The sequence below is a fragment of the Mustela nivalis genome, assembly GCF_964662115.1.
Source record: "Mustela nivalis genome assembly, chromosome: 5".
NCBI classification, from domain to species: Eukaryota; Metazoa; Chordata; class Mammalia; order Carnivora; family Mustelidae; genus Mustela; species Mustela nivalis.
In genome coordinates, this window is record NC_139024.1 from 18,657,157 (window position 1) to 18,671,032 (window position 13,876).

At 43.8% G+C, this 13,876-nt stretch overlaps 1 protein-coding gene across 4 annotated transcripts in view; it reads left to right on the forward strand.

The window, feature by feature from the left end:
• HS3ST5 (heparan sulfate-glucosamine 3-sulfotransferase 5) overlaps positions 1 to 3,114 on the forward strand; it is a 271,581-nt gene extending 268,467 nt beyond the window's left edge. For all 4 annotated transcript variants that reach the window (XM_082730922.1, XM_082730921.1, XM_082730924.1 and 1 more), the window contains one exon: positions 42 to 3,114. In XM_082730922.1, coding sequence (XP_082587048.1) covers positions 42 to 972 — 931 coding nt within the window. In that variant the 3' untranslated portion in view covers positions 973 to 3,114. The remainder of the gene's footprint in view (positions 1 to 41) is intronic.
• Positions 3,115 to 13,876: the final 10,762 nt, after the last annotated feature.

Consider the following 13,876-nt stretch of genomic DNA (forward strand, 5'->3'; position numbering starts at 1 on the left):
GTCACCATGAGCTTCTAAAAGCTTCTGTCTGTTGCTTTCAGGCTACAGCCCATTTGCCCTCTCGAAGGCCGATTCGGAGCCCGCAGCCAGGCCGAATTCCCTCTCCGAGCCCTGCAGTTTAAGCGTGGCCTGCTGCACGAGTTCCGGAAGGGCAACGCTTCCAAGGATCAGGTTCGCCTTCATGACCTGGTCCAGCAGCTCCCCAAGGCCATTATCATTGGGGTGAGGAAAGGAGGCACCAGGGCCCTGCTGGAGATGCTGAACCTCCATCCAGCTGTGGTCAAAGCCTCTCAAGAAATCCACTTTTTTGACAACGATGAGAATTACGCCAAGGGCATTGAGTGGTACAGGAAAAAGATGCCTTTTTCCTACCCACAGCAAATCACCATTGAAAAGAGCCCGGCGTATTTTATCACGGAGGAGGTTCCGGAAAGGATCTACAAAATGAACTCATCCATCAAGTTGTTGATCATTGTCAGGGAGCCGACCACAAGAGCTATTTCTGATTACACTCAGGTGCTAGAGGGGAAGGAGAGGAAGAATAAAACGTACTACAAGTTCGAGAAGCTGGCAATAGACCCCAATACCTGCGAAGTGAACACAAAGTACAAGGCCGTGAGAACGAGCATCTACACCAAACACCTGGAACGGTGGTTAAAGTACTTTCCGATTGAGCAATTTCACATCGTCGATGGAGATCGCCTCATCACGGAACCTCTGCCAGAACTTCAGCTCGTGGAGAAGTTCCTAAACCTTCCCCCGAGGATAAGTCAATACAATTTATACTTTAACGCCACCAGAGGGTTTTACTGTTTGCGATTTAACATTATCTTTAATAAGTGCCTGGCGGGCAGCAAGGGGCGCATTCATCCAGAGGTGGACCCCTCTGTCATTACCAAATTGCGCAAATTTTTTCACCCTTTCAATCAAAAATTTTACCAGATCACTGGGAGGACATTGAACTGGCCCTAAAATAGTAAGTCCTATAACACTATGTGTTGTGGCTGGAGACACACAATGTCTCCTCTAGATTAAAATATGCACTTTTCTTAGACACAACTATCCAAGTCGTTTTTTCCATGTATACTTGTACATACACAGTGTGTGACCAAATATGAGATCAATTCTTTTTCTATTGAAAAGTTACAAAAATTAATTTGCTGTCCGACTAGTTGCATCTTTTAAGCTATTTACAAAAAGAAAAGGTGGTGGTATTGGGGGAAAGTGACTTCAGCTCTTCTCAAAAAGCTTAGTCTTCCTTTGAGTCAGAATTTGTCGCCCGCCATTTTCATAGAGTTAAGCCAAAAGATTATGTGTGAAAACGTACCAATGGCTGTGAAGCTTCGGGAAGTAGAGGACCCACTTATGCATTCTTTTCGAAGGGAAAGCTGACTCTTTAGTTCAGCTACTGAATCGGTGCCGTGAAAACAGAAAATACTGTTTTCTTATTATTTGAAAGAATGTCATATCTCATAAAATTGACATTGTCCCAAAGTTCCTGTGGTGATTTTGCACTATTGTTTTCTCGTATAGACCATGGTGTCACTTGTAGCATGTCAATCACACTTTGGAAAGTTAAAGTCCTTTTACTTCCATGTTCTATGTCAACAAAGAGAAATGCCATGTACATAATGTATATTGTTGTAAATACTGGTTTCACACTAAGTAATTCTATTTTGTAAACGAATATGGCTATTTAATTTATTGTGAAAATTAAATTTATCGTGGTATTTAAAAATGGAATGGATTAAAATTACTCTATGTGCAACCTTTTTTTTTTTTTTTTAAACTCGTTTTGTTTTACACGCCCCCTGCTGGCTCCCCAAATCGAAGCTGTTCCTGTGCGAATGAGCACGCTTGGAAAGATAACGCTTCTCTGCTGGATTTCTGTACCCTTGTGAAAATGTTTTTATGAAGTGAGGTTGAATATATTAAAAAAAAAAAAAAACTCAGCCATCTGGAAATCTAGTCATAGAGCCACCTCAAAGAATACTAGCTCTTCTGCTACAACTTTGTAACAATTAATTTACATGCAATCGCTGCTGTGTCAGGAGAGAGACAGAAATATTTGAACATAATCAAGGCATAGAAGAATCACAATTTTATTTGAACCTCTAATCAGAGTCAGACCAGTGGAGAAATTAAATAAAATAAGATTAGGAAACTTGTGTGGCGTCTGTACTGAAAGCTGCTGATGCTTCACAAATGAATACAAACTCTCAGAACTCCCTCTTTGAGATGAAAAAAAAAAAAATCAGTCTGCTCAGAAATGATCAAATGCATAGTGGTGCTGTTACTAACGTAAACATATGGCTTCTATTCCCATCCAGAGAAATTAATGCTAAATTGGGTGTGTGCTAATACCAGATATTCTGTATCATGCTTAAATATAATTCCGAAAAGCCTGGAAAGAGGTGTGTCAACAGCAACCCAAAGACGGATTTTTTTCCCAATCATGGCTACTTATCCGGTAGAAGATGTTTGAGTGTTTGAGGGAGTTTTGTTCAACATCACCTTGAGTGTGCCTAGAGAAATCAGCGAATTACAATGGGTTCCCTTTTGATTGTAATAAGTGTTGATTTTCTCCATGAGTTGTTTCTCCTGTCCAGTGACTTGATGGTGAACTTTTCTAAATAAATAGCCCTTTCCCCCTCTGGTGTCGGTATATATTGCTTCTCAGGCTACAGCCTTAGTGATCATCTTTCCCCGTTTCCATTAGCCATGATGCCATTCTCCCAGCATGGAATAGACGTGACACCGGCACAGGCTGACAGGCCAGCGTCTCCCTTACCATGCAGCGACTCTGGAGAGAGGGTCTCGGGTCTAGATGCCAATCCCTTCTCCCTCAAGCCATGAATGAAATCAAACATAATGAATGTAGCATTAGATTTCCTTGTGCCTCAACTGTCAGCAAGCTCTGAATACTACACTCGAGGTCGTAATTACATGCCATCATCAATTCTATTGGAACTCTTTCTAGCGCACTGCGTAGCTCGTACCATTATTATAACAGTAACTGTGAAATTATGCCCCACTGGAACACAGGTGTTTCCTAAAGTCAGCCTGAGTATTCCGCCAATAAAACTGATAAATGGCAGCCTTTTCCTAAGGCAACGAGAGAAATTTTTCTAAAACAATGAATAGAAATTTATCAGTGATCATCTTTTATGTTCTACATTTTTTCTTAAATTTTGCTGCAGTTTCCAACAATGTGTCTCTCAGAGTTTATTCAAAGATTCTATTTGACTTATACTGACTTTTCTCATTGGTTATTTTTGGCCCAGGAAGCCAACATTTCTTCAACACACTCAGGAAAAAAAGGGTCTGTGATTTCCAATAGTTCTGCTTCCTGAATAAGTTTGAGAATTGCTTTAAACCTTGGAGCCTCCCCACAGGGGCCTAAATCAGAGGGCCTGGACTGGAAGGATGTTTTGGAAACAGGTTTCACTGCACTGGAAAAAAACAAACAAACAAACAAACAAACAAAACAGCCACAGTCACTGCTGACTGAGCAACATAGAAGTAAAAATCCTATAACTTAGTAGCTGACTTCCACTGGAGGTTTTAAACCTCCTTGTTTAGAAAAATGTTTCCTGTTGTCACCAAACAGGCAGCAGACCTCTAGAGAAATGCTCAGCTCATTACCTTAGCCCTACCAGGGCTCTCTTGAATAAGTCATTCCTTTTACATCATGAAATCTCTGTGTTCCTCCTGGAGGCTTGGTGGCACCATACGGCTTTGTGAAATCGTTCTAACTGCAAAGAGGGAATTTAAAAAAAAAAAAAAAAAAAAAAAAACCTTTAAGCAATGGTGAAGTTTCTGCTGGACCAAAAATGCTGAAATGACACCATTTTGGAAGGCAAGGAATTCTGATTACAAATACACAAACAGGAATGAGAGTCCCAAGGGATCAAAGAGAAAAAGAGACCTACAGACCCAGAGGCACACATCCCCAGTTCCAAGTCTGTCCCCTACTCAACCCAAAATCACCTCCCAGAAGCCCTCCGTTGATGAAAACACTCACTTTCCCTACTAACCTCACTGCCATACAGGAAACACCTAAGACATTAGGGTCCTTACTTGTGTATGAGAAAGCAAAGGCGTGTGAACCATCATAATCACATCTGATCTTAGACTTGGCACCTTTCACGTGGCGAGACCAGCAAGAACCCTCACTGATTGCTGCAAGGTTGACAGGGCCTCACGAGAGCACTGTTGGGCGCTGCACCTGGTAGATGGGCCTGTGAGGAGCATTACCCGGGCCCGGGGTAGGGGTGGGGGTGGAGGGGCATGTTGCTGCTAAGGGAAGGTGGGAACCCAGGACAAGGGAAGGCCACATGCCAGTCCTGCCAGTAAGCGTTTGCTTTCTCCAATTAGCAGTTAGCCAAATTGGATTGCTTCCATAAGCCTGATTTGAGAATTTCCCAGGGATGGAGAATTTCAAATGATCGTAAATAGTGTCTTCCTGCTGAAGTCTCTTGTACTCTTTTGGCACACTCAGCAGCCATTCTCTGCTCAGGAGAACAGTCCACAGTGTAAGCAAAAAAGAAAACTTCGCCGAAAACATTCCCCCTAAAAATGACTAAATACGGCAAAATCCTAGCAACTGGGGCTAACAAGGTGAAAATATAGAATATCTTCAAGCAAACGCATTGCAATTATTCCCAAGTGGATGAGCCGCAAAACTACCCTAACAATATATTGAAAAATATCTAATTGCATCCGCTTTATGGAATAAAAGCCTCTCGATTGGCATGATTTTTTTTTTTCTAAATTGGTGTTCCTCAAGCATTTCAAAACAGTCCGTTCTCTTAAGCAGGTTGCTCAGGCCCTCTAACATCTGTTTATCAATTTTCATAGGAAGCCTTTACAGCGAAGCCAAGGATAAAATTTAGGCCCAAATAGGGTCATTCGGTAAGGTTCTAATCAAGGGTGTCTTATTACACATGTTACAAATACAAATGCGAATGCACTTTCAAAGATTTCTTTCCAATGACATTTTAGGGTACCTTTTAGGAATAAGAGTGCTGTTTAATAATAATTCAAAATGGGGTGGGGAGCAGAAGAGGCAGAAGTGAGCAGACGACAGTATGCATTCCCATAGAAAACCCCTGACTGGTATCCCAAAGAACGAGTGTCTGTTATGTACAGGCAGCTCAGCTGAGAAGAAACACTCTTTCAGGTACAACACGTCAGCAGCAGCAGACTTGGTACCTGACAGGCCTCCTATCCCTCCTGAGTCCATGAACCATGTCTGTCTACCAGGTCTTGGGGAACCGTTGGTGAAAGGGCTATTGTTTCTAAACACACATGCCACCCCCACTTTAACAGCAGTCCGGCTCGAAGGGGAAGGCTTCCTGGTAACTTTATAAAGAGCAGGCTCACCTCCAACATTTCTGAGTGCACAGAATTCTGCTTCTCCTGTCCTTTTCAGACAGATGCAGCATTACTGGCTTGGACGATACAGGGAGGGAGCCGTGAGCCCACGAACGTGGGCTGCCTTTAGAAGCTCGAAAAGACAAGGAAATGGATTGCCCCTAGACCCTCCAGAAAGGAACACCTGCCAACACCTTAATTTTAGCCCAACGGAGCTTGTGTTGGATTGCTAGACCGACAGAAATGTCAGAACAAGTTTATGTCTTTTTAAACGACTGACTTGCAGTGATTTGGTACAGCAGCTGTAGAAAACAATCACAAAATAAGGAGAAACAGAGTCCTCTCCAAAGTGCTGGCATGTTTATACAGCTGATGCTCCTTCGTCTTCACAGGGTAATAGAGCAGCAGGCATCAGTCCCAAAGGGCATTTCCAAACAAAGCAAGCAGAAGTCCTGAAGGACAGGGGCCCCCTTGCAAGTTCCCAAGGGCAAATGCAAGCAGAGTGACCCTTGAGGGGACAATTCCCTGGTAATAAAAACCAGAGCAAACCTCATTCCATCTGGGACATCCCCCTGAAGCTCAAAGGGTACAAAAACAGCTTAATGGTAACTCGCAGAGAAACTTATGATAAGGTATATATTATGTAATAGTGTCTTTAACATTAAGGTTAGTACACTAGAAAGAGAAAATATTTCCAGTCTTTTCACAAGTCCACAGAATCTAGCCTTGATCCAGAATATCCAAAGTCTCCAAAGCTCAGAGCCAGGAGACTTGGGTCTTTTTCAAATTGGTCCCAGGACCTCCTCCAAATGGCCTCAAAAATTATCCTGTAAAGAAAACAAAGAGCTGAGATCCTTTCTCCTGGGATTAATGAAATTCAGAGGCACTTATTGATTACCTAATATGTTCCCAGCTCCTGAAAGATCTAGCAAACAATGACTAAAGGTCACTAGAAAAAGCTAGCGTTAGAGGAGTGACCAGAAAGTTGCCCTCCAGAATTCCAGCCTCGGACTACTTGCTAGGAAGTTTCTAAATGGTTCCCTTTATTATTTATGTCTGCCTACTTCCTAAAAGGATTTGAGGTGGTGATTTTCTAATTAAAATTTGTTTCTAATCTCTTTCTAATCTTGTTTTATTGGCTGCATTTCCTCCCTCTTGTACTTAATCAACCTTGAATAGTAACATGTATTGAGTCTGTATAAAAATATGAATTAGCATTAAAATTAAAATGTACTCACATTTATTACACATGTAATATGTATGGGCATATTTGTATTTGTAAGCTTGTTGAAAGAAGCTAATGATAATGGTTCATTATGGGAATAATCAAAACCATTCTTTTGTTAGCGATTACCTATCAAATTTGCACAGCTGCCTTTTAAAAATTCCATTCCAAAGGTGTCACAGTCCAGCCAAACAAAGTGAATATGCATAAAGAAAAGAAAAACTCAATAAATTCATATTTCACATCAACTGATCTGGAAACAAATACTCTGATAAAAGAATACAACTTGCCTAATTAAAGCGTCGCTACGTCGAACATAAGAAGCATTAATGGTAGAAAGACATATGTCTTGCTAATTCGAGGATACGGCAGGTGCTCACACAGGAAGAATTATTCACGCCACGACCGTGTGCATGTGCATGGACACACGTGTGCATGGCTGTGATTCTCAGCAGTTCTGGAACAGTGTCTCCTCCCCATGTGATTATCGCGTTACTTTGGCTTGATCACCGCCCTGAGTCTTCCACCTGAACTGTATCAAGTTTCTCTGAAAGCACAATTAAACTGAAAGATAACTTTAAGAACAACATGTTTACTTGGCATTATTATCTGTAGCTGTTGTGTTTGAGGCACTAATGTAAAAAATGGCGTGAAATTCATAGGGACACAGAACGTGGAATTGACAACTCCCGGGGGGCGGGGGGGGGGTAGGGGGCATGTCTTTGGGAACTCTCTGTGCTAAAGGTTCAAACAGCAAAGGAGGCAAATGGCATTTGAGGGGAGTGGTCAGAATCACAAGGACAGAACAGCCCCAGTGCTTGGCTTTTCATCCGCGGCCCCCTCAGGGGAAAGACTACAAAGGGAGGAAACTCACACTGAGTGTCATCTGTGTTTATACACACACACTAACCAGCTGAATTCAGCCACACAAACCCTCATTTTGAACAGTATGTTAAATTGGCCAAATTATTGGTGACTAGGATTGTCTTCAAAAAAGTCACTTTAATCTTTTCAAGTTCTCCTTCAAACAATGTCTTTGAAATATTTGGAGAAATAACCTAAAATTCTTTATGCGGGGACACCTGGGTGGCTCAGTGGGTTAAGCGTTTGCCTTCGGCTTTGGCTCAGGTCATGATCTCAAGGTCCTGGGATCGAGCCCCACATCGGGCTCCTTGGTCAGCGGGAAGCCTGCTTCTCCCTCTGCCTGCCGCTCCCCCTGCTTGTGCTCTCTCTCTGTGACAAATAAATAAAAGCTTTAAAAAATGTTTTTAGTTTTTTATGTGAAAATAATTAATTTTTATTTTATGTGAAAATAATGAATAACAATCTCTTTGGCTGGCTTATGCCCGACATGGGTCCCAGCCCCTGCAACGTGCTCTCAAAGCATCCCCAGAGGTCCTCAAGAGTGTCTTAGCTCTGCTGACGAACAAGCCAGCCCACACCACAGAGCACCTGTCAGTTATGGCTCTCTCTCACTCAGCACCTCAGCCAACTTCGCAGGGCATGTGGCTACCCCAGTCAGCGTTGCATACCCTCCACATCCCCGGTGTATGAATGTATGTGAGGGGGTATCCTTCTAATCTTCTATTTTACTGCCTCTTAAAAAGTACCTAAACCTTCCTATGGAGATACCAACAAAGCATCTCTTCCCATTCCAATATTCAGAATCACCCTCTCCATAAGGCCAGGCTAGAGCAGAAGACAAATTTGGAGAATAGTTACCATATTAAACTTAGAATCAATGATTGGTATTCAGTAAAGATTTATGGATTGAATGAATAAATCCTCTTTCATTATGACGATGGAGGCTTTACTGCTGGACTAAGTTTGGTTCTCTGCCAGGAGAGGCTAAGGTCTTCTGTGCAACTAGATCTCTGGTGGCCAACCCACCAAACAGCCGTGGACATGGAGGGCTTTTGCTGGGCTCCCAAATGCCCATTATATATTTAATGTACTGTACGATACAAATGCTAAGTACCAAGGGCTTCCTTCAAACTCTGTTCTCTACTTTCTCCTGCCAGGCACCCGTGAGACAGCTCTCTAAATGTTCTCTATAAAACTGTTAGGTTTTACATTTAATGAAGCACCAGTTAAAATTGTGAATTTCAGAAACAATAAACTAATTGCCACGTTCGTCATAGTAAACCGTGCTCTGAGTTTCACTGTTTAGGAGATTATAATAGAAATAGAGCTCTTTGGTTTTGTTTTCAAGGACACTTGACGTCTACCTTTTTGCATGTGAATGCATCTTAGTCTGGGAATGTGCAGACACAGTATGATGGGCAATATAACGGATGAGACGTAGACAGTTCACGAGCCCCCAGAATACTGGGGAGTAACAGGGATCTACATATACACAATAATGCTCCTGCCTTCGAGCAGGAGAAATACTTCCTTCTATTTACTTTGACATGTTTAGAAAATCATTAATAGATACTAATGAAAGTATTATATTAATTGAACTTATTATTGAAGGCCCTGTATGTACAAGTAAAACAAGCAAATGATAGATGACCCACTTCTTTCTTTTTTTTTTTTTTTTAAGATTTTATTTATTTGAGAGAGAGAGATTGAGAAGGAGAGAGCATGAGAGGAGAGAGGTTGGGGTGTGTGGGGGGGGGAGAAGCAGACTCCCTGCTGAGCAGGGAGCCCGATGTAGGACTTGTGGGAACACAGAAATCCAGGATCATGACCTGAGCCGAAGGCAGTCACTTAACCAACTGAGCCACCCAGGCCCCTAGTCCACTTACTTATGCTAACGGTAAAAATACTTGCAACTTGAAATTGTCATTCTATGAGTCTAGCTGATTCTTGCATCTCGGTTGGTTGGTTATATCACACAGACACGGGCACACTTTTGAGGAATATACTTTGGTAAATGAATGATTTTGGAAAATTCACCAACTAAAGAGGCTGTGACTGTGCATAGAAGAAATGTCTTGACTTGACTTCCTACCCAAGTCAATGGAACCACACCTCTCAAGGCACAATGGGTAATATGGCTAACACCGACCCTCTGGGCTGCTTATTTCAGTATCCCACCAGCAGTTCTGGAAGAGACCGTAAAGAAATGGGTATGTCAGTTCCTATCCCTTGTGGTACAGACAGGCAGCCCAGGTGGAGAACCACTATTTTCTATCCTAAAATGTACATGTTGACTTCCTTGTCTTAATCAGTGCGGCATAATTAAGAGAATGGTGTCTTGACATTTCTTCTGTATCAATAAGCAATTTTAGGATAAGGATTGTGTCATAGACACCTCCCCCTCCCAAGCAGGCCTGAGACTCATACCAGAGCAAATGATTTTTTTTTTAATTGTGAATAAAAAAAATTCAGCTATTTAAATTATATAAAAAATATCAAAAGATCACTGTTTGCTGAAAAGTACTTCTGATGCCCAATGCCACTCAGGGACCCCCAAATACCCTCCGAGATGCACACGTTTGATGTAGGGCTCCTCACTTGCAGCAGGAGGTCAAAGAAGGGCCACAGGCTCCAAGCCTCCCATTGGCAAAGAGGTCAAAGTCAGACCGGCATTACCTCCAGGGAGGAATAGACTGCAGTCCCTGAAAAATCAGACACATATCACATATTTTGACATATTTCATTTTTTAATACAGCCACACCTTCAAAACATGGTGGCAGGCCCCGTAATCTCTGAGAAGCGACGCCCTCATATACCTGGACCTAAACTCCATCACAGCAGGATGGGCAGGACGGAGGGCAGGATCCCTGTGACATACTCATGGGGCTTGACCTTGTCAATCTGTTCTGCAAACCGGAGCGTGGGACTCACAGGTCTGCACAAGAACGCACTTTTGAACAGAGCAAAGGCCAATGGGAGAAGCAGCACCGGAATACTAATCCCTATTCCTATGGAAATGCTTGGGTATTCCTTTTGAAAAACGTAACTTCTCTGGTAAGTTGGTCACACTCCAAGAGGAATTAAGCTTGAAAGATAACAGAACTTCAAAAGCCAAATTGAAAAGACCAGACCCGAGGCTGTGAAGGGCATTCAGAAGAGAGAGGGGTTTTAACTCAGCTTTCAGAGCAGGTTCTCCCTCCTCTTTGAACGTTTCTGACACTCGGAGTGTTGCTGAAGATTTTCCCACCCGCGACATCTTTCATCAGGAAACCATGAAATAACAAAAAGCTGTTTCTAGATAGAGGAGTGGGAATGTGAAAGTTAAAGTAAGTTAAAGTAAGTTGCTTCTTGTGCTGTTAATTCCAGAGGGAGTATGTGTGTGCGCGTGTACACGCGCACGTGCATGTGTGTGTGTGTGTACATACGACTCTGTGTGTGTGTGTTCTGCTTCTTGAGCCTAACAGTCATCTCTGAGAAAGCTCCTTGAGCTTTGCTTTTCTCACTGCAAAGACACACCTTCTACGGCCAGTGGAACCAAGCCCCCCAACATGTAGCCCCCAATGGTAAGTAGAGGTCTCAGCAGGCTGCCGGAAAGGTGTCCCCGTGCCCCACTGGCCAGGGAGGGCAAACAATCTGAAGGGCAAATAAGAAGAGAAAGGAATAAAAGTAGGAGGCGGGGGTCAATACACAACTCAACACTTACATTCCTGCCTCCTTCCGGTTACTTCTTTTACCCAAAATCCTGTTACCTGCATTTCCCTAGGGGACCTCTGCTGCCCCTTTGAGATTCAACTGAGAATCATTCCATTTACTCCTCTGTGCCAGACCTGGTACTAGGCACAAGGAACCTGAAAGTGCACAAGGCGAAATGCAGACCCTCGGGGGAGCTGTGAGCCAGGCTCACAAGCGGGCCCCATGAACCATGTACCAAGAAAGCCATTATTCTAAGCTTATCGTTTGGCACAAAGAATGCAACCGCGCACGATACAAGATGCCTGCCCACAAGGAGCTGAGCACCAGACTCAGCGCTGGGCCCATGGGATACAGCAGTGCACAACCGATCTACCCCTGAGGGGCTGCGAGCTGGCTGAGTCCTGAGCATGAGGAACTGGACGGTACACGACACTGGTGCCTTCCCCCAAGGAGCTGAAGACCAGGCTCCGTGCCGGGCACCCGAAGCCCAACGGAGCAGAATGAAATGTACTCACCTGGAGGGAACGTAGTCAGGCTCCGTGCTGAACACCAGGATGAGAGATGTGTGCCAGCTTCTTTGCTAGCAACAGGAGCAAGGCAGGGGCGCCTGGCTGGCTCAGTCGGCTGAGCGTCCGCCTTTAGCTCAGGTCATGATCTCGGGGTCCTAGGGTTGAGCCCCATGTCTGGTTCTCTGTTCAGCGGGGAGCCTGCTTCTCCCTCTCCCTCTGGCTGCCTCTCCGCCTACTTGTGCTCTCTCTTACACACTCTCTCTCTGTCAAATAAATAAATAAACTCTTTTTTAAAAAAATGAACAAGGCAATGTACAAGGCCATATACCTATCCTCAAGGCACTGGCTTCCTCGAACCCCCTGACCTGATAATGGCTTATACACCTCCCATTTATACCCTGATAAATAGCATCACTTTTGAGTAAAATATTTTCAGGGTCTACTTCCCCTCCATGGACAGTAAGTATATTTATAATTTCATTTATAATTTATTTGTCTTCATGTCCCCAACACTAAGCACAGTGACCCCCAAAAAACAAAACCACTACCACAAGGGATGACACAGATGTGTGTGGCTGGACATAATTACTACATTTCTGATCAAAACAATTGTCAGTGAGGTTTCGGAAAAACAACTCTTTGGTATATTTTTGTTAGTCCGTATGCTTCAGTATGCGTGAGTGATACCGGTCTGCGGTTCTTGCCTCCTGCTGTCTTTATCTGGCTTACAGATCAGCATTAAACTTGTTTCCAAAAACAAATCAGAAAATTCTCCTTCCTCTTCAGTATATTAAGACAGGTATCAACACATTTTTGCCATAACGGGTCGAGAGTGACAGTAAATATTTTCGGCTTTCTTGTCCACATGGTCTCCTTCGCAACAATTCAACTTGTCCCCAAAGCAGCCGTAGACAATGAGGAAACAAGCGGCCGTGACTGAGTGTGACTGTCCAGTTAAGCTTGATCTATAAAAACAGGTGGCAGTGAGCCCAATTTGATCTTGATCTGTGCGACTGGGCTTGTTGACACCTGTTTAGGAATAATTTATAGAGCATGTGAACCGTATGGTCTTTGAAAGTGTGGTAGAAATGCGTCTGTATCTGATCTTGGCAGAAAAACTCTGGTGTTTCCCCAGGAAATAAGATCATAGGGCATCACGGTTCATCTGTAGTATCCCTGCCCCGGTTCTGGAATGACCGACTTTTCCAAGGAGCCAGCCCCAAACTCTCTTATTTATAGAGGACTTACAGGATATTTTAATGTGTGGTAGAGCTAGTTGCCTTTTGTAGTTCTGCTCTTTTCATATTTTGTCAGAGGATCTGCCCTGCCTCAACCAACCACAGAAGGAGGAGGCTAGCAGGATACGTGACCCCGAGGCAAACTGGGAAACAGGCAAACAGGGACTGGGAGGAATCGGCTCAGCCCGGCAGGCCGAAGTTGGGGGTTGGTAGCTTGAGTATGGCAATCTTATAAAAATGGGTGCTGCCATGTCTGGTCTAGAACGCTGAGTCTAACAGTGAGGGCAGGCTCTGGGGGAAGTGAATCCACGTGCAAGTGAAATCCTGAGACTCACTCGTGCTGGGTGGGCAGCAGGTAGCAAAGATCTGCCACCAGCAGGAGGCTGTCCCTGCAGCAGAAGATTGACCTGGTGAGGGCAAGGCAAAGGCCGAACAGTAGAGATTCAGGGTCCTGAGACAGGGCCCCTGGCAGGGCCAGCAGGGGAGATGCCCTTGGCAGTGCTGCCAGGTCTCTGAGGAGTAGAGTGAGGCCCAAGATGAGTTACCAAACCTGGGGCTTGGGACAGAGCTGACAGGGACTCAGATCGTGATCTCATGGGTGGCGGAATTAAGCCCCAAGTTGGGCTTCAGGGTGGGCAGAGAGTCAGCTTGAAGATTCTCTCCCTCTGCCCCTCCCCCAACTTATACACTCTCTAAAATGAATGAATGAATTCATTAATAAATAAACAAACAAACAGATAAATAAATTAATATTTTGGGGGGAAAATGATGAAGACTTTTTTTCACCACCATATTCCGTATACTACACTTGCACACTGCCAGATACTTCACGTACATTAAAGGGAAGAAAACTAACATTTTTTTTGGTTACCAGTGGTGTGTTGGGAAATGTTTAGCCACCAGCTCTTTTCAGGAGGATAGAGGAAAGGGACAGGGTACGGGGGGAGCCCGGATTTGTAGCATTTTCCAA